The sequence below is a fragment of the Lagopus leucura genome, unplaced genomic scaffold (assembly GCF_019238085.1).
Source record: "Lagopus leucura isolate 7727_CA_CO unplaced genomic scaffold, USGS_WTPT01 Super-Scaffold_100033, whole genome shotgun sequence".
In the NCBI taxonomy this organism is placed as follows: domain Eukaryota; kingdom Metazoa; phylum Chordata; class Aves; order Galliformes; family Phasianidae; genus Lagopus; species Lagopus leucura.
Genome location: NW_024962282.1, coordinates 5,935,083 through 5,950,281, shown reverse-complemented (window position 1 = coordinate 5,950,281; position 15,199 = coordinate 5,935,083). Strand labels below are relative to the sequence as shown.

At 54.2% G+C, this 15,199-nt stretch overlaps 1 protein-coding gene across 5 annotated transcripts in view; it reads right to left on the bottom strand.

The window, feature by feature from the left end:
* Positions 1-15,135, bottom strand: part of MYRF (myelin regulatory factor) — a 39,135-nt gene extending 24,000 nt beyond the window's left edge. For 4 of the 5 annotated variants that reach the window (XR_006180980.1, XM_042881959.1, XM_042881960.1 and 1 more), the window contains exons 1-3: positions 15,015-15,135; positions 2,597-2,684; positions 1,869-2,204 (exon numbers count right to left, since the gene is read on the bottom strand). Coding sequence is in view for 4 of the 5 variants with exons in the window: in XM_042881959.1 (XP_042737893.1) it covers positions 1,869-2,204; positions 2,597-2,684; positions 15,015-15,060 (470 nt within the window). In the remaining variant the exon portion in view is untranslated. The remainder of the gene's footprint in view (positions 1-1,868; positions 2,205-2,596; positions 2,685-15,014) is intronic. The other variant, XM_042881961.1, reaches the window with a different exon arrangement.
* Between the last annotated feature and the right edge of the window lie 64 nt (positions 15,136-15,199).

Here is a 15,199-nt window from a genome sequence, read left to right as displayed (position 1 = left end):
GCAGGAGATCATATGCATGGAAAGGATCGAGGCTCTGCTGCCAGCTAGACTGAGGAGGGGTCACCTCAAGCCAAAGCTGCAGCAGGGGTGGGCAGGAAGATTGTGGCTCTAGAGAAAGCACTTGCAGTGTGCTCTACCCCTGTGCAAATCACCAGCAGTGGGGTATCCAGGGAGGTATCTTGTCTGCCTGCTTGTATCCACTGCCTTAGCAATCCCCACCATGTTCCAGCAGCACAGCACTCTGCAAAGCCCGCTCCTGCTATAACAAATCGACCAGAGACAATTCAGGGACAACTGAAACAGAAAGATGGGTGCTACGCAGGGAGGTCATGCAGGCACGCCCAGCCCATGGATAGGGTTTGTGGGCATTCGACACTGAGACTGCTTCTGCCACGGAATGAGTCCTTCTGGGATGCTGAAGAAATGCTGTGAGCAAAGCTAACCTCGTTCATTTCACCCAAACAAGGCCTCCATCTCCAGCAGCCAGCACTTGCTACGAACCCTGCTTCCACTGTATGCAGTGACCACCCAGTGGAGTCCAGCCATGAAGCCACATCCCAGGCCAAGGATCCACCACAGACAAAGCAGCACATATTCCCAGGCAAATGCTTTGATCACCGCCATGACAGCCCCAAATGATGACATGAGCTCTCCCCTCAGCTACAGCAGTTCCTGATGCCTCCTTGATGGATTTGTTGCTCTCCTGCAAGTCAAGACGATGAAGCCAGCAGACAGGTAATCAGACCCGGACTATGAATGGAGGAGAGCTATGATCCTACCCATGACTTCTCACATCCTGGAGAACGCCAGAGGCACACAGAAGAAAGGGATGCCACAGAAGAGCATCCCACCCCGCTTTTGGCATGGCTTCCCCTAGGACTCATGTCTCCACTGCAACTTCCTAGTCTGGGAATAAAATAAGGGCAGATTTTATTTAGGTTGTCACACTCTGGAAGATCTTTTCCAGTTCATCCAAGCCGAAGTCATCCCAGTGGAGCTACATTACAGATCCAATTATTCCTCCTGCAAGCTGGTGGACTGAGCACGGGAAGCACCACGCCGTACTTGCTGGCGACACTAGAGGGCAGAAAGCAGAGGAAGAAAAGCCAGAGAGGGCTTCGTAGAGATGAGCAGCAGTTCTGGGGTCCTCCTGGTCTCCACGTCCCTTACATCCATCATCTGCTGGAGAAGGCCCACAGCCCGGCTGCGCTCTCTGTGTGGTGCTCCCTGTCAAGGCTGCCACGTTGCTGTGCCCTCCCAGCCCACCAGCGCCGTTTCCCTCATCATTTCTCCTCCCAGTTGTCCAGTTGAGTCCTTTGGCAATGCTAAGACTCGATTATCATCCTCCCCTTCACTGGGGCTGCATCCAGAGCCAGTTATGAAGGGAAATAACTTCAGCTCAGACACCATATCTTTCTTCTCTTCAGTATCTAAAACATCAGGCCAAGAGAAATGCATTTTTTTGCCCAACTTAGCTAACATCTTCCCCTGGGATTCCCAAGGGAACGTCCTGGAAACTAAGTTTGGTCTTATTCAGACTTATTCTGCATCTCTTCCTTCTTGAGAAGGACGATACTCCGTCCTGCCACACACGTGGAGATGTGCATCTGTCATCTGTCTCCCTGTATACGCATGGGATGTCACTGATCCTCTCCAATTCAGCACACACAGGCAAGACCAAAACTGAACAACTTTTCAGAAAACTCATGACAAAGCATCTCCCTGTGAAGCCAGGGCTTAACACTGGTTGACATGGCCGGCGGTTAAGGCACTATGGGACAAGCCACCTCTACCCTCCAGGCCCCACCAGCCTGGAGGATTGCTGGCCTCACCTTGTGCCCTTGTCCTGCCACCCCAACCCCACTTACCCAGGTGCGTAGGAGGCCTTGGGCTCCGATTTGATTGGAGGGACCATGCTGTTTAGGCAGTGGCCACCGAGGTAGCCCTTGGGCACCGCCATGCCATTGTTGTTATTGCAGTTGAGGTGAGCACCATAGCTGGGTCCACAAGGGTTGGCCAGGAGAGGACCGTGATGGATCGGGATCTGGCTGCCCGGGGGAGGAAGGTGGAGGGAACCACTGGAAGCAGGGTTGTTCACATGCCCAGCACTGCCGACGGAACTGGGAAGAGGCGCGCTGATGGTGGCTGAGCTGGAGGGCTGGGGGTGTGCACAGCCAGATGAAGCAGAGATGTCAGGGAAACAGCTGAGAGAGAGAAGGTGATAACCTCAGCTGCGAGACAGGTAGGTGGCACTTTCCACCCGCTACCCAGCCCTTCAGCAACACGGACGGTGCTCTGGGACACCCAGAGGAGGAGTGAAACAGCCAGCATTGTGGTGGCACCAGCAGGAGTGGACGTGAGTGCATAGGTTGGTCACTTGAGTGGGAATGATGCAATCCCAAAGGGTGAAAAATCCACCTGTAGGGATGTAAAGGCCAGAAGTGCCCAGGAAACCAACCTCCTATAGGGGAGGACTCTAGCAGGGACAGTGGAACATACAGGGCACAGTGATTTGAAGATTCCTCGCATTGCAGAGCTTCTCCACAGAAAACAACAGCAAGTACAGCTCCTGCTGAGGAGCAAGGGAACCACTTACATATCTGGTGAGTCCTCCTTGCTGATGTACTCCTCCAGGATGCTGGTGTCGATGTTAGATGGCTCCAGAGCTCCATTAATGTCATGGCCTGCGAGGACAGAGGAGACGGAAGCAAGAGCTGTGAGAAGGACATGAAAGGCAAAGGCGCTGCAGAGCAGAAACGCCACCGAAGACCTTCGCAGAGCCAAAACCAAGATGAGAAGATCAGCAGGTCCCGCAGTTTGAGAAGGACCGTTGGTCCATAGCCATCTGCATCCCAGAGCAAAATCAGACAGCGCGGAGGCCAGGCGAGCAGCGGGTTTCCCTCTGCCTTCTCCTGAGGCCTCCTCCTCCCCTCTCCTGCCCTGGGGAAGCTGGGCTGGGTTTTGTTGACAGAAAGTGCTTTCTTTATCTGTCTCTCTCAAGTGGGAGTCCGCAGCTCTCAGGGGCTGCTGCCAGCCCTCGGTGCCAAAGACACTGCCAAGAAAGTGGAAGAGGAGACTTGGCCCCGATAAGGAAGAGGGCCCTTCCCAAGAGGCCCAAAGCTTGAGGGCCAGCCCTCGCCCCCCACAGGCTGTGTGCTGGGGGAAGGTCAACCGACGAACCGCGAAAAACCCCACCTGGGTTCTGGCCCACACCGGCCAATTGCAGCACTCTCCTCCGCAAATCCCTTTCATAGTAAAGACGGGCAAATTGGCAGAAATAAATCCAGCCAGGACTTCTGCCAAGCGGACAGGGTTTGTGCATGGACAGGGGAATCTCTCCCTTGGTAATGAGGGGGAATGATCCCGGGGATCTGCTTGCAGGAGGACATCCAGCCCTTGAGGCACTGCGGGCAGGAGGAGGTGATCCTGTCCCCTGTAAATTCTATATCTGCAACCATGCCGTTGTCCTGCTGCAAGCTATGGTTGGCTGGGAGAACTCAGCGTGGGTGCTGTGTCCCCTGCAATGATCCTTCACCCTGCTCCCAGCCCCTCACTACCAAGGCACCTCTTCTGCACTCTCTCCATCACCTCACCATCTGCCAACAAAACCGAGCTACAAAACATCTGGCAGCCACTGGCCACAAAAGCTATTGGAAGACGTGTCTTCATCCCAAGTTCTGGGCTGGGGACCTATGTTTTCAAAAGAGTGGTAGTGCGTTGGCACAGGATGCCCAGGGGGTGGTGGAGTCACCGTCTCCAGAGGTGTTCCATGAACGTGGCACTGAGGGACGTGGTCAGTGGGCACGATGAGGTAGGCTTGTTAGTGGGCATGGTGAGGTAGGTCGGAGCTGGACTTTGAACTTTTCCCAATCTTAATGATTCTACGATTCCAAGAAACCAAAAAGGCACTTGACCAATTTTGCTGCCTTTCCCCAAGCTATTGAGCGTGTCCAGCAAAAAGCCTCAAGATACCTGAGCCCAACAGGCTTCCCTTCCATCTCCAAACCCCAGCAGCTTCTCCACAGTGCAAGGGGAGCCCAGGACCTACCCAGAAAGGACAGGAAGCCCTCCAGAGACAGCAGCACTGCTGGGCTCTCCTTTTTTTTCTACTGCCTTCTCTTAAAAGTCACCTTTGGAAGTGCTCAGCAGAGACTTAGGCATGGGGTGTGATAAGAAATGTGATGCAGGAGCTGCGTCAGCTGTGCTGCCTCAGTAATGGCAAGGCTGGGTCCAGCTGCGCACGTGCAATGGGAAGGGCTTCCCACTGAAAATGTAGGGCTGTCCCCAGCTTGAGGACGCAGGGACAGGGAATGTCCCACCATGGCTCCCCTGCACGCCGGACTCTTACTGAAAGCCAGCTTAGGTGATTAATTAAAAGTTAATGCTTCTCCACTGAGTCACGAGCTCCTAACGACACTAATAACAGTCCCTCCTCTTCCGAGGTGGGATTAGGAGGGAGCAGGAAGTAGCTCAACACCCACATGGCACTAGAGCTTTCGTCACCTGCCTCCCCTCTCTGACGTCCCCTCAGCCCCAGGCAGCACGCTGACCTCCCTGGAGGGGCTCCTTGGGTCAAACAACTTTCCATTTCACCCCTCCTTCAGCTAGTGCTGCCGCAAAGGAGCTCCCAAACCTGCCAGCACCCTTTGCCCTGCCTTACCCTTAGCCCCCTCCTCACAACAGCACCAAGGAGGCCCTGAAGGCAAACTCTGCCACAAGAAGCAGATGCTAAACCCACAGCACCCTCCTCACAAGCAGGGCAGAGGCCCCATATGTGCGAGAATGTCAGGAATCCCAATGTTTGGACTTGTTTTCTCTGCCTTCCCCAAACCTCCAAACACGACCGCCATCCAAGCAGAGCTACTTGCTGCCTTGCTCCGACGGCACGGGGCTGCTGGCACAGCTCTCCTGGTGATATCAATCCCTGTCCCCTTTCCAGGTGCTCCATCGCAGCCCATTTCCCATCAGAGATGGGCACTGAAAGAGTTAAAGGCATCTGGCCCCTGCAAGTCATCATATTTACAGGTCTAAGAGATTAAACCCAGAATTTACCTCGAGTGATAGGCTGATAAGTTTATGGTATTTCTATTTATAACAGTCCCTCCCCCCCAATTCTTGCTCTGTTGCCTGTCTTCTAATCACCTATAATCCTGCCTGGGTCTCCTGGGGGTGGAAGGAAGGGAGAGAGAGGAGGAACTTCATTCTGGGATCCACTAACAAGAACCAGATGTGGGAACCTGGAGATGATGAGGTCAACCATCTCCCCAGGCTGGGGAACACCAGTGGGGGGGGAAGAAGAGACGAGGTTGTGCCAAGCCACGCACGGATGCATGGTGTGTCCCCATACCTACGCACCAGAGACTGAATTTTTGTGCTTGGTTTCAGAGACCCATTTTAGGGGGTGCTGGTTTGAATGAGAAATGAAGCATTCTGCTCCAAAAGCAGGACTGGAGATGAATAAAGAGCCACAGCGAGTACCTGCCTCATGGTAGCATGGATGGTGGCATCCCTCTGCCATTTTGGCCCTACCTGCTCCCCAGCCCGAGTGCTCTGGGCAAGAAACCTGTGATGGTGCTGGAAGCCTGGCTGTTCCTCCTCAGCACGCTGCTGACAAAGCCACCGCCAAGCAGGGAGGATGTGGTAGAAGTCTCCAGGAGCCATGCAGTGAGATGGCACCCACAGGTTGCACAACTGGCAGCCCATTGCCACACTGGCACATTCCCAGGGCCCCACGGGCTCCACATCCCTTTCAGCTTCCTCCTGTGTTTATTCTTCTGCCCCAGAGGATTGGCTGCTGGCTGGGCTGCGAGCACAAGGAATCTGGGCCACAGCATGCTAACCAAACACCATCTAAGCTCAGGAGCTGCAGGTTTGGGATCACTTCTCCCCAGCTGGGAACAGCAGCCTCCTATGCCTCGGGATGGGATGCAGTGAGGGTGAGAGAACACAGCAGTCCTATCACTGCTCAGAGCCCTGGGGACAGCAGGATGCTTAAGGCACAGCGGGACAATCTGCCCTTTGCTCCACAGTCCCAACTCTGTGGGTGCAAAGGAGGAACACATCTCCTCTGGCAGGGGGGAATGCAACCCCGCAGCCCTCGCCTCCCCTCACATCCCAGCCCAGCATTCCTCCTCAATTAATGCTCTTTATTACCTGACTGTAACAATAACCAGTCCCTCCTGGCAGAAGTGGCTCTTGTAACCTGAGTGGGACGCCAAGACAGACCTCTCCCCCATCTCCCCTGGAGCACTTCTGGGACCACCCCAGAGCAAAGCCCTGAGGCACAGAGGAGCCCCTCCTAGGGCTATGGGGTTAGCCCCTCTCTTGATCCTCTTCAGCCTCCCAGGACAGCCTGCTGGGGTCTGCATGGGTTGCCAAAGGGAGAAACCAACAGTGCCAACCCAGCAGCTCTGTAACTCTATATAGCTAACATACATGGGGTTACTTCCTCCTGCATGCTCTCACCAGGTGGTTTCAGGTGCATTAAGACACCTTTCTGCTCACACACACAGCACATGCCCCACATGCCCCTCACCACCATGAAGGCAGGACTGCTGCAATCAACGCAGAGTTACGGCCATCTCATTTTCAAGGACATCACCTACCCTGTAGAAGCCACAGAGCAGCTCTTCCCGTACAGAAGAGGTGGGGTTTAACCAAGACACCAGATCCTGGTACTGGAGGATGAGCTACAGGGTTCCCAGTGGCCAGAAGGTCCCTGGAGCAACAACCGGGCTCGACCAACAGCAAAACACCGTGCCTGTGCCATGCATGACACACTGCCACCGAACCATTGCCATCCTCCAGCCCAACACCAAAAGTCAGCAGAATCCCCACACCTCCACCCTCCTACCGAGCCCCCTTTTCTCCTTCTGGCCTGTCCACTTTCTCCTCTCTCCCTCTCCCAGCCCAACCCACGTGTCCCCAGCTCCTGTCTGCCCTCGTCCCTTCCTTCCCAAGCCACCGCTCCCCCAGAGCCCTGGGGCTGCCCACCCTGGTCTCGGCCTCTCCTCCGTCCTTGCCAGCTGTGAACATCGGCTTGGATAGAGCCATTGTCTTTTGGGCATCGGGGCCGAGGAGGAGGGGGGGAAGGTGTGAGAGGGGACACAGTGGAGCGTTTGTGCGCGTCCGCGCTGCCGTCAATGCCCTGCTTGTCCATTCATGCACTAAGATGGCAGAAACAGCAGCACCCACACAAGTGTCGCCATTTGGTGGGGTCCAAGGTGCCCGCCCAGGGGGGCACATTGCCCTGTTTGTTTGGGGAACAGCAGAGCCACCAGATAATGCCTGTATCTCCCTGCCTGGACCGAGGGTGGCGGTGAGGACGGCAGGAGTGGAGAAGGTCCCTCTCTTAGCCCCGTGTCTGGGAACAAGGCAGCAGGGAGAGGCTTCCAGCCTTCACTGAGCACCCCAGGGTGACCACAGCGACACTGCCCCTGCTGCAGGGCCACCAGTGCTGGGGCCTTTTGGCTCCCATAGAGGCTGTAGGACCACTGTGCACACGTGGGGCTTGGAGATGCGTGCCAGCCTTGTGCAAAACAATCCTTAGGCATGAGGCTTAATGATCAGACAGCAACAGAACACAAACCTAGAGGCAGCCAAGCAACGCCTGGAACACTACGTCCAGATCAGGCATCTTGTTCCTCCCTTCTTGTTGGGAGGCAACAAGGTCCCTCCTGTCCAGCCTGGACAGCCTCCAGAAGAGGCCAAGCGCACGAAGGCTGAGCTATTTATCTAGATGGGACATTTTCCAGGGCCTGGGGAGGGCCATCACTATTTCTGAGCACCCAATATCAATCTCTTGCAAGTGGGAGTGCCGGGATATCGATGCTTGGCGTTGGTTCAGGATTGGCTCATGAGCTGATGCGTCCTGCTGTGAGTTCTCTTTAGTAGTGAAGGGTATGGAGATGCATAATAAAACGCACTGTTTGCTCATTCTGACCAGCCATGAGCTGCCTCCTGCACTGGAACATAGCTCCTGCACCAGGGATTTAGCAAACAGCTCCCAGACAATACGCAACAGATACCGAGCGTGCTGCTTGGATCCCGTGCCCCCTGCAGGCTGGCTGTGCTCTGGGTCTCACGTCAACACAGCAAAGGAGGAACGGTTTTAAACAAAAAGAAGAGAGATTTAGGAGGAAATTCTTTACCCAGAGACCGGTGAGGCCCTGGTGCAGGCTAACCAGAGAAGCTGTGGATGCCCCATCTCTGCAGATGCCCAAGGCCAAGCTGGAGGGTGTCCTGGGCAGCCTCAGCTAGTGGCGAACAACCAGCCCACGGCAGGGACTGGGGCTGAGGGGACTCTGAGATCCCTTCCAACCCAACCATTCTGTGATTCTATGATCTTTAAGGACCCCTCCAACCCAACCACAAGCATGCTCACTTGCAGCTCCAGCTCCTGCCAGGGAATGCAGCAAACAACACAGCCTCTTGCCAGTGCTGTGAAAAACAGTCGTTATGAGGGAAGAGCAGGAAGCAAGGAAGCAACAGGAACTGTGTGAGCCATTAGATCAATGACAAAACCCCTCTGAGAGCCTTCTGAACAGGCCAGCACAAGGCCACTTGCTCCCAGCTCACCCTGCTCTCCATTTGGGAGGCAACGCTCAGCCTCGCTGCTCTCCTCAAAGCCCAACCTGAATGCTCCCTTTTCTTTTTTTTAAATCCCCATTCATGTCAAGGCCTAAATAGTGTGAGGATTTCACAGCTGGGCCGTTCGCTCAGCTTCTAGCCACAACTCCTCCAGCGCTGACTGCCATCAACCTGACGTTATCTGCCTCCTGGGACCTCCCAGTGCATTTCCTTTAACACTGAATGACCTTATTAGAAACTTCTTCCCATTTCTTGCCGTAGCTCCCCAGTCCTCCCAAGGAAGCACTGTTGGCTGAATTCACCCAAAGCAGACAATTCTGCAACTCCAACAACCACAAACTGCCCAGGGATGGGGAGCTCCATCTCCCTGCCTCCACCAGCTGCAAAGGGAGCACTGCTGTCCAACGCGCCACCGCCTCCATCCCAGGGCTTCCACACTTACGGAAAACCCACAGCCATCTCTGCTGGGGATCCATACAGGCCCCTCTCCCAGAGCTCCGAGCCTAGACTTGGCTTCAGGCAGAGCCCATCTCCAGAAGCCTGCCTCTTAAAGCTCATGTGCTTCAAGTAAAAAAGCCCTATAAAACTTCGCTACTACTCCCCTACAAGAGCTAACTGAAAGCATTCCAGTCTGCATATTATAGGCTGGATTTCTGTTAGTGAAAAGTAGAGCCCTCGCGATGAGACACTGCTCTGCACCAGTGGTGGTGGTAACGTTTGCTAACCCTTCTGGTTCACTGGTACCATTCCCAGCTCTTCCACAGGCAGACTTGGCTTGGATGAAACACTGCAGGTTCTGGACAGCCCAGTGGTACCATCAGCTACTTATTTGTGCCTTGGATGAACTAAGGAAAGCTCCTGCCCTGGAGTTCCCCGTTCTGCAGGTCCCCACGTTGCTGTGCCTCGTGTCCCTTCAGCCCCCCAACACTGACAATGAAAGAAGTTCTGAAACACCATTCATCACCTTTCTCCTCTATGTTTTCCACTGTGATGCACATGAAAACTCACCCCTGTCCAACTCTCCGTGCCAGCAGCCTTTCCAAAGGCTGAACTGAAACAGGAGGGAAGGCAGACGGACAGACCTTCGCTGTGCCCACCCAGAGGTCCTCACTGACCTCAGGGTTTGATCCAAACAGGACCTCAGCATGGAGAGGGCTGCTTCTGTCCTCCTGCAGAGCTGAGCATCCATCAGATTATCAGCAAGCAGCCAACTGTGCAATGGCTTGGTGGCTCTTACAGTGCCCTTTTGAAGCCTCTGCTTTGCTTTAAGCAGGTGTTTCATTTCCAATAAAGTCAAAGCTGTGCTTTTTAGGGCTTTATTGTATCAATGTCCATAACTGTTACTTGTCATAACAGAAGAGATAAGCCAAGATCGAGCTGACTGATAAACTGTTTGGTTTCCTGTTTGTTTGGACTTCCAGCAGATAGCTGTAATCAGCACAACGGACTGAAAGTCATCAGTGAGAGCTGTTTATTAATAAGCATCGTCTGGCACACATTCTCACTTTCACTACCCTCTCCCAAAAACTGGAGACACCAACAGCTAGACCATGGCATATGAGTAATGAGAGCAGTGGAAGACGACTTGATAGATGACTTGATAGAGCAATGGGGATGAGGAAGGAGAAAGAGTGGGAAGAAAGGAAAGGCGAACACAGGTTAAGTCCAGAGAGGCTACAGAAATAGCTGTTTATAAAGGTGGATAGTGATAGGACAAGGGGGAATGGTTTTAAACTGAGACAGGGAGGTTTAGGTTAGATATTAGGAGGACGTTTTTCACACAGAGGGTGGTGACACACTGGAACAGGTTGCCCAAGGAGGCTGTAGATGCCCCATCCCTGAAGGCATTCAAGGCCAGGCTGGATGTGGCTCTGGGCAGCCTGGTCTGGTGACTGGCGACCCTGCACATAGCAGGGGGGTTGGAACTGGATGATCTTTGTGGTCCTTTTCAACCCAGGCCATCCTATGATTCTATGAAACACAACCCACTGGCATCAAAACAGACAAAGTTCAGAAAGATAAGAAGGAAGAGAGTGTACCCATGAAGCCTGATGTGGAAGCCAACAGGTAGCCAAGTGTGGTGCCACAGCCACCCGGCCTCTAAGAGCACCCCTATTCCCTCCTCTGGGCTCTGCACCTCTGCTGTACCTGAGAGCCTCATCTCCCCCTGCCCACAGCTCTAAGGTCACCCTGGAAAACTCCAGAAGGCTCTCTCTACCGAAGGATGCTACCCTATGAGCTGGAGCCTGGAAGAGGCATCCGGCCAGCTCCATCCCAAAAGCCACCAGCCCATTCCTGTTTGTGCCTCCAGCTGCTCCCCCGTCCTCTGGCGACGCACACGCTGGTTAATCATTCCTCAGGCACCTTTAGCTTACTGGGGTTCTTATCAGAGAGCACAAAGTCCAAGCCCCAACCAGCAGCACGGCTGCAGGGAGACAAGGGGCTTCCCAACAAGCCGTGCCGCTGCAGTACCAGGCAGGGATGCAGTGCAGGGACCTGCCTCATGCACCCGTGCGCGCCCCAGGGCAGTGCCCAGCTCCCTGCAGCACTCACCGTGCACACTTTGATCAGTGGAGACTTTCACCACTTCACATACGCTGGAGAGCTTTGTTCTTCCAAGGGAGGATTTCCCTTGGACAAACCCTGCTTTGCTTCCTTACCTTGCGAGAAGTCTTGATCCCTATGAAGAAGCCAAAGCCGCACTTGGCCCTGCTACCCAAAACCATGGACGGGCAGGTGGTGGCTTTTGGAGAAGTTGGTGGTGCAGGCTGGGGACAAAAGCTTTCTCCTCTGGGCTCCTCAGCCCTTTGGACCTCCCCAGAAGGCCCACGCGTTGGCAAGCAATTCCCAAGCACGAGCCCAGCACCAAGTCCTGCTTTGTGTCTCAGGGAGCATACAGTTCAACCTCCTGGCCAGGATCCACAGCCACACACCCTACTCACATCAACAAGTCCCCGAGGCCACGTGACAACTCCCACCTTCACATCTTCTCTCCAGAAGACCCAAGCCACTCACTGCTGCCTTCTCGCACTTTTGTGTGTGTACCAGACACAGAAATGCCTCCACGAGGCTCCTGGCCTTGGCCGCCTTTGGGATCACTGCACCACGTCCAGGGGTCAGCACCACAGCTGCCTGCCCTCACATCACACCAACAGCAGCACCTCTTCGGCCCAGCAGGATCGTCCATCCCACCCCAGCGGGGTACCCTCTGGGCCAGCATCTCTTTCTGATACCTGTTGCAGGCAGCAGCCAGCAGGATCTCTGAGTCACCAGCAGCCTGATCACATCTCTCCAAGGCTCCATGGCACTTTTCCCTGCCTCATGGCTGGTCCCTGCATGGGCATCAGCTCCCCACACACCAACATCAATCTGAGCATGGACAAAGTACCTCTCGCCGTCCCCGACACAGCTTCCATGGGCGCACGTGGCTCTGAATCACAAGCCACCCCTTATTAGATGTCTTAGAGATCCACCCTCCTATGAGTAGCTTCTCTGTCCCCACATCCCCTGTCCTTTTCCCAGCCAGGAGAAAGCAGGTTTGGGGGAAGCTGAGGAAAGAAGGCAGGACGCAGAGAAGAACCAGTGTGGTTATGAGGGCAAGGATGAGTGCTGTGGCTGAAGGCTCTTGGACATCCTCCTGCTACTCCTGGATGGAGCAACTCCCTCCACCAAGGAATGCTACCCGGAGCGGGCAGTGGGATCAGAAAAAAAAGAGACAGAGAGGGCAGTGAGGAGGGGAAGCTGAGCTGTGGGGAGATGGAGAGGGACCTGTACTGTTACCTGCTCGGATCCAGTGCATCCTGAGCATGGTGAGAGCAGACATCAAATCTCCGCTGCGTCCCTGCTCTCACCCTCTATCATTTTGCTGCTTGTCCAGCGTGCAGGGCTGCTGATTGCCAGTTTTTCTATTCCTCTGGGGTAGAGTGGGAGGGCCAGGGAGTACACAGCTGCTACACTCTGGGATTTGGGTCTGCGAGGGGATTACGAGGAGGGATGGTCATGTGTTTGTGCTGTACCAGGTTCCCCAGGACGACTCTGTCACGGGCTCACTCTGCTCAGCAAGGAGCCCCACACAAAGCCTCTTTCCTTCCCCGCTGCTCAAGCCCACCCCACAGAGATGGTGACACCGCAAGGCCACCTCTGCCCTGAGCCGTGGCCCCACATGCAGCACCACAGCAATGCATGGCAAAGCTTACTGCCACGAATGCACTCAGGGCATGCACAGGCTGGGCAGGTAGAACAGTCAGTGTGAAATCCATCTGCACCCCAAAAAATATTTTTCCGTATGCCTCAAAGGAAACCAGACACTCTGATCCTCTGTAATTGCACTGCTACCTCAAGACCAAGTGTTTCAAAAAAAATTGTACAATCATAGAATGGTCGGGTTGGAAGGGATCTTAAAGATCACAGAGCCATAGAATGGTCGGGTTGGAAGGGATCTTGAAGATCACAGAATGATAGAACCGTGGCTGGCTGCCCCCCAGCAGCTCAGGCTGCTCAGGGCGCCATCCAGCCTGGCCTTGGGCACCTCCAGGGATGGGGAACCCACAGCTTCTCAGGGCATCCTGTGCCAAAGCCTTACCACCCTCATAGTTAAGAATTTCCTCCTAAGCAGGAAAACAGAGCAGTGACCCACATCACCTCCCTTAGGGTGGCATTTCCTACTGACATATGGAAAGTGCTCCATAATACCCAATAAAACTCACCAAAAAAAGTAGCCACTAAGGCACTGTGCCTGTGAGCACACCGCTGGCCAAAACCCTTCACTGACACCGATGTGCTTGCCACCTTGCTGATAAACAGGGTGCTCCCTCCCAGCTCAGGGGCTCCCGTGACTCCAGCAGCAAGCACAGCCCCTGCACAGACACACAGGTCTCACACACCCTCAATGAAAATTGCCTTTAACCTTATTATCCACCACCTTTCCCAAGCCCAAATCCTCCAAGCTTTCAGCGCTTACCACTCTTTTGGGCACTCCTTGCCCAATCCCCACGGCCAAACCACCCCCATCCCTGCCCCTGCAGCCCGGCTCTGCGCATCCTTCCCACTATACATTCTTTAGCAGCCTCTTATCTCATAAATTAGCTGGGAGAGAGAGGGATCCCAAATAGCTGAGCTCTGTCGTAACTCTTTCCCTTACGCGAGCGGTAGGCAGGGAGGAAGGTAAGGTTTCTAGCAGGATGCCAGCCAAGGGTCAGGCGCTTTCAACTCCCTCCTTTTCCTTTGATACAAAATACAAATGCTCCAGACAAACACTCCCAATGCTATGGAAAGACCAAAGCGAGCTCCTTTAGCTCTGCTGCCAGAAGCCCCAGCATCCTGCGCGCTCTCCTCCCACCCTCACACCCCTCCGTCCCGGCCACGCTGTGCCCCACTGCTCTCTGCTTTTCCCCACTCCTTCCTCAGCCGCAGAGCGAAGCCCTGTGCTTTTCACACTGCCGTCCTTCTCCAAATCTCAGATCTCAGAGTGCAGGAACCACATTCCAGGGGACGATGCTGAAATACTGAATGCCAGCTCGGATCCTGTGCAAAGCCGCACCAAGCAAACAGAAGGGAATTCCCTCCTTATTTCAGGGCTTTCAGTGCGGGGAGAAATCTCCATTCAAGAGAAGGAAAAGGATTCCACTATAAAAAAGATCACTTTTTTTTTCCCCACACGTGGGAAGGGAAACTGCAGATACCTTTAAATAAGTTGCTACATAAGAACAACGAAGTGTTTCTACTTTATCCCCACAAATTAATGAACTCCAATAGACCAGCATTAAACACCCAGAAACCATTTAGCCCTCCAGTTCATACAGATTCCAGGGAAGATCCATCTCCATTCTGCAAAATCAGGCACTACAAGCCTGTCACCTCCACAGAGCAAAGGATGGGCTCCACTTTTGCGTTCAAACGCCTCCTCTCCAACACTGTGTTATAACAGATGCTCCTTAAGAACAGCACCAAAGGGATGCAGATGACCAAGGGAAACAAACAGCAGCTTTAGGCTCTGCAAAAAACTCTGCTCAATGTTCTTCAAAGGAAGCAAAGAGCAGAGATGGAGAGACATCCTTCAGCCCTGGTTTTCTTTGCTCTGTTGTTACGTGGACAAGACATTTTTAGGTCGAAAGGGAGACGGAGAAAGAGATAGAAAGTAATAAAGAAAAAAGGGAAAAGACAAAAAGAGAAAGAAAGAAAAATAGAATGAAGGAGAAAGAAAGGAAGGAGAAAAGGAAAGAAAGGAAGAAATGCAGAGGAAAAGAAGGAAGGAGGGAATGGGAAAGAAGAAGGAAAGAGGAAAGGGAAAGGAAAGAAAGAAGGAGGAAAGGGAAAGGAAGGAAGGAAGGAAGGAAGGAAGGAAGGAAGGAAGGAAGGAAGGAAGGAAGGAAGAGAAAAGGGAAAGGGAAAGGAAAGAGAGGAGGTCTCCCCGCCGCCCGCCGTACCTTCGAAGAAGCGCTGCAGAGCCTCCGTCTCGTCCACCACCTCCATAGCTGTGCCATGCACCGGGCTAACAGCCGAGCCCGCAGGGGGACGGACAGCCCCCGCGGCCGCTCCGCGCGGGGCCCAGAGCCGCAGCCGGCGCCGAGCGCGGCCGCCCGCTGCCCACCGGCCTCCGGCGACGGCTGCC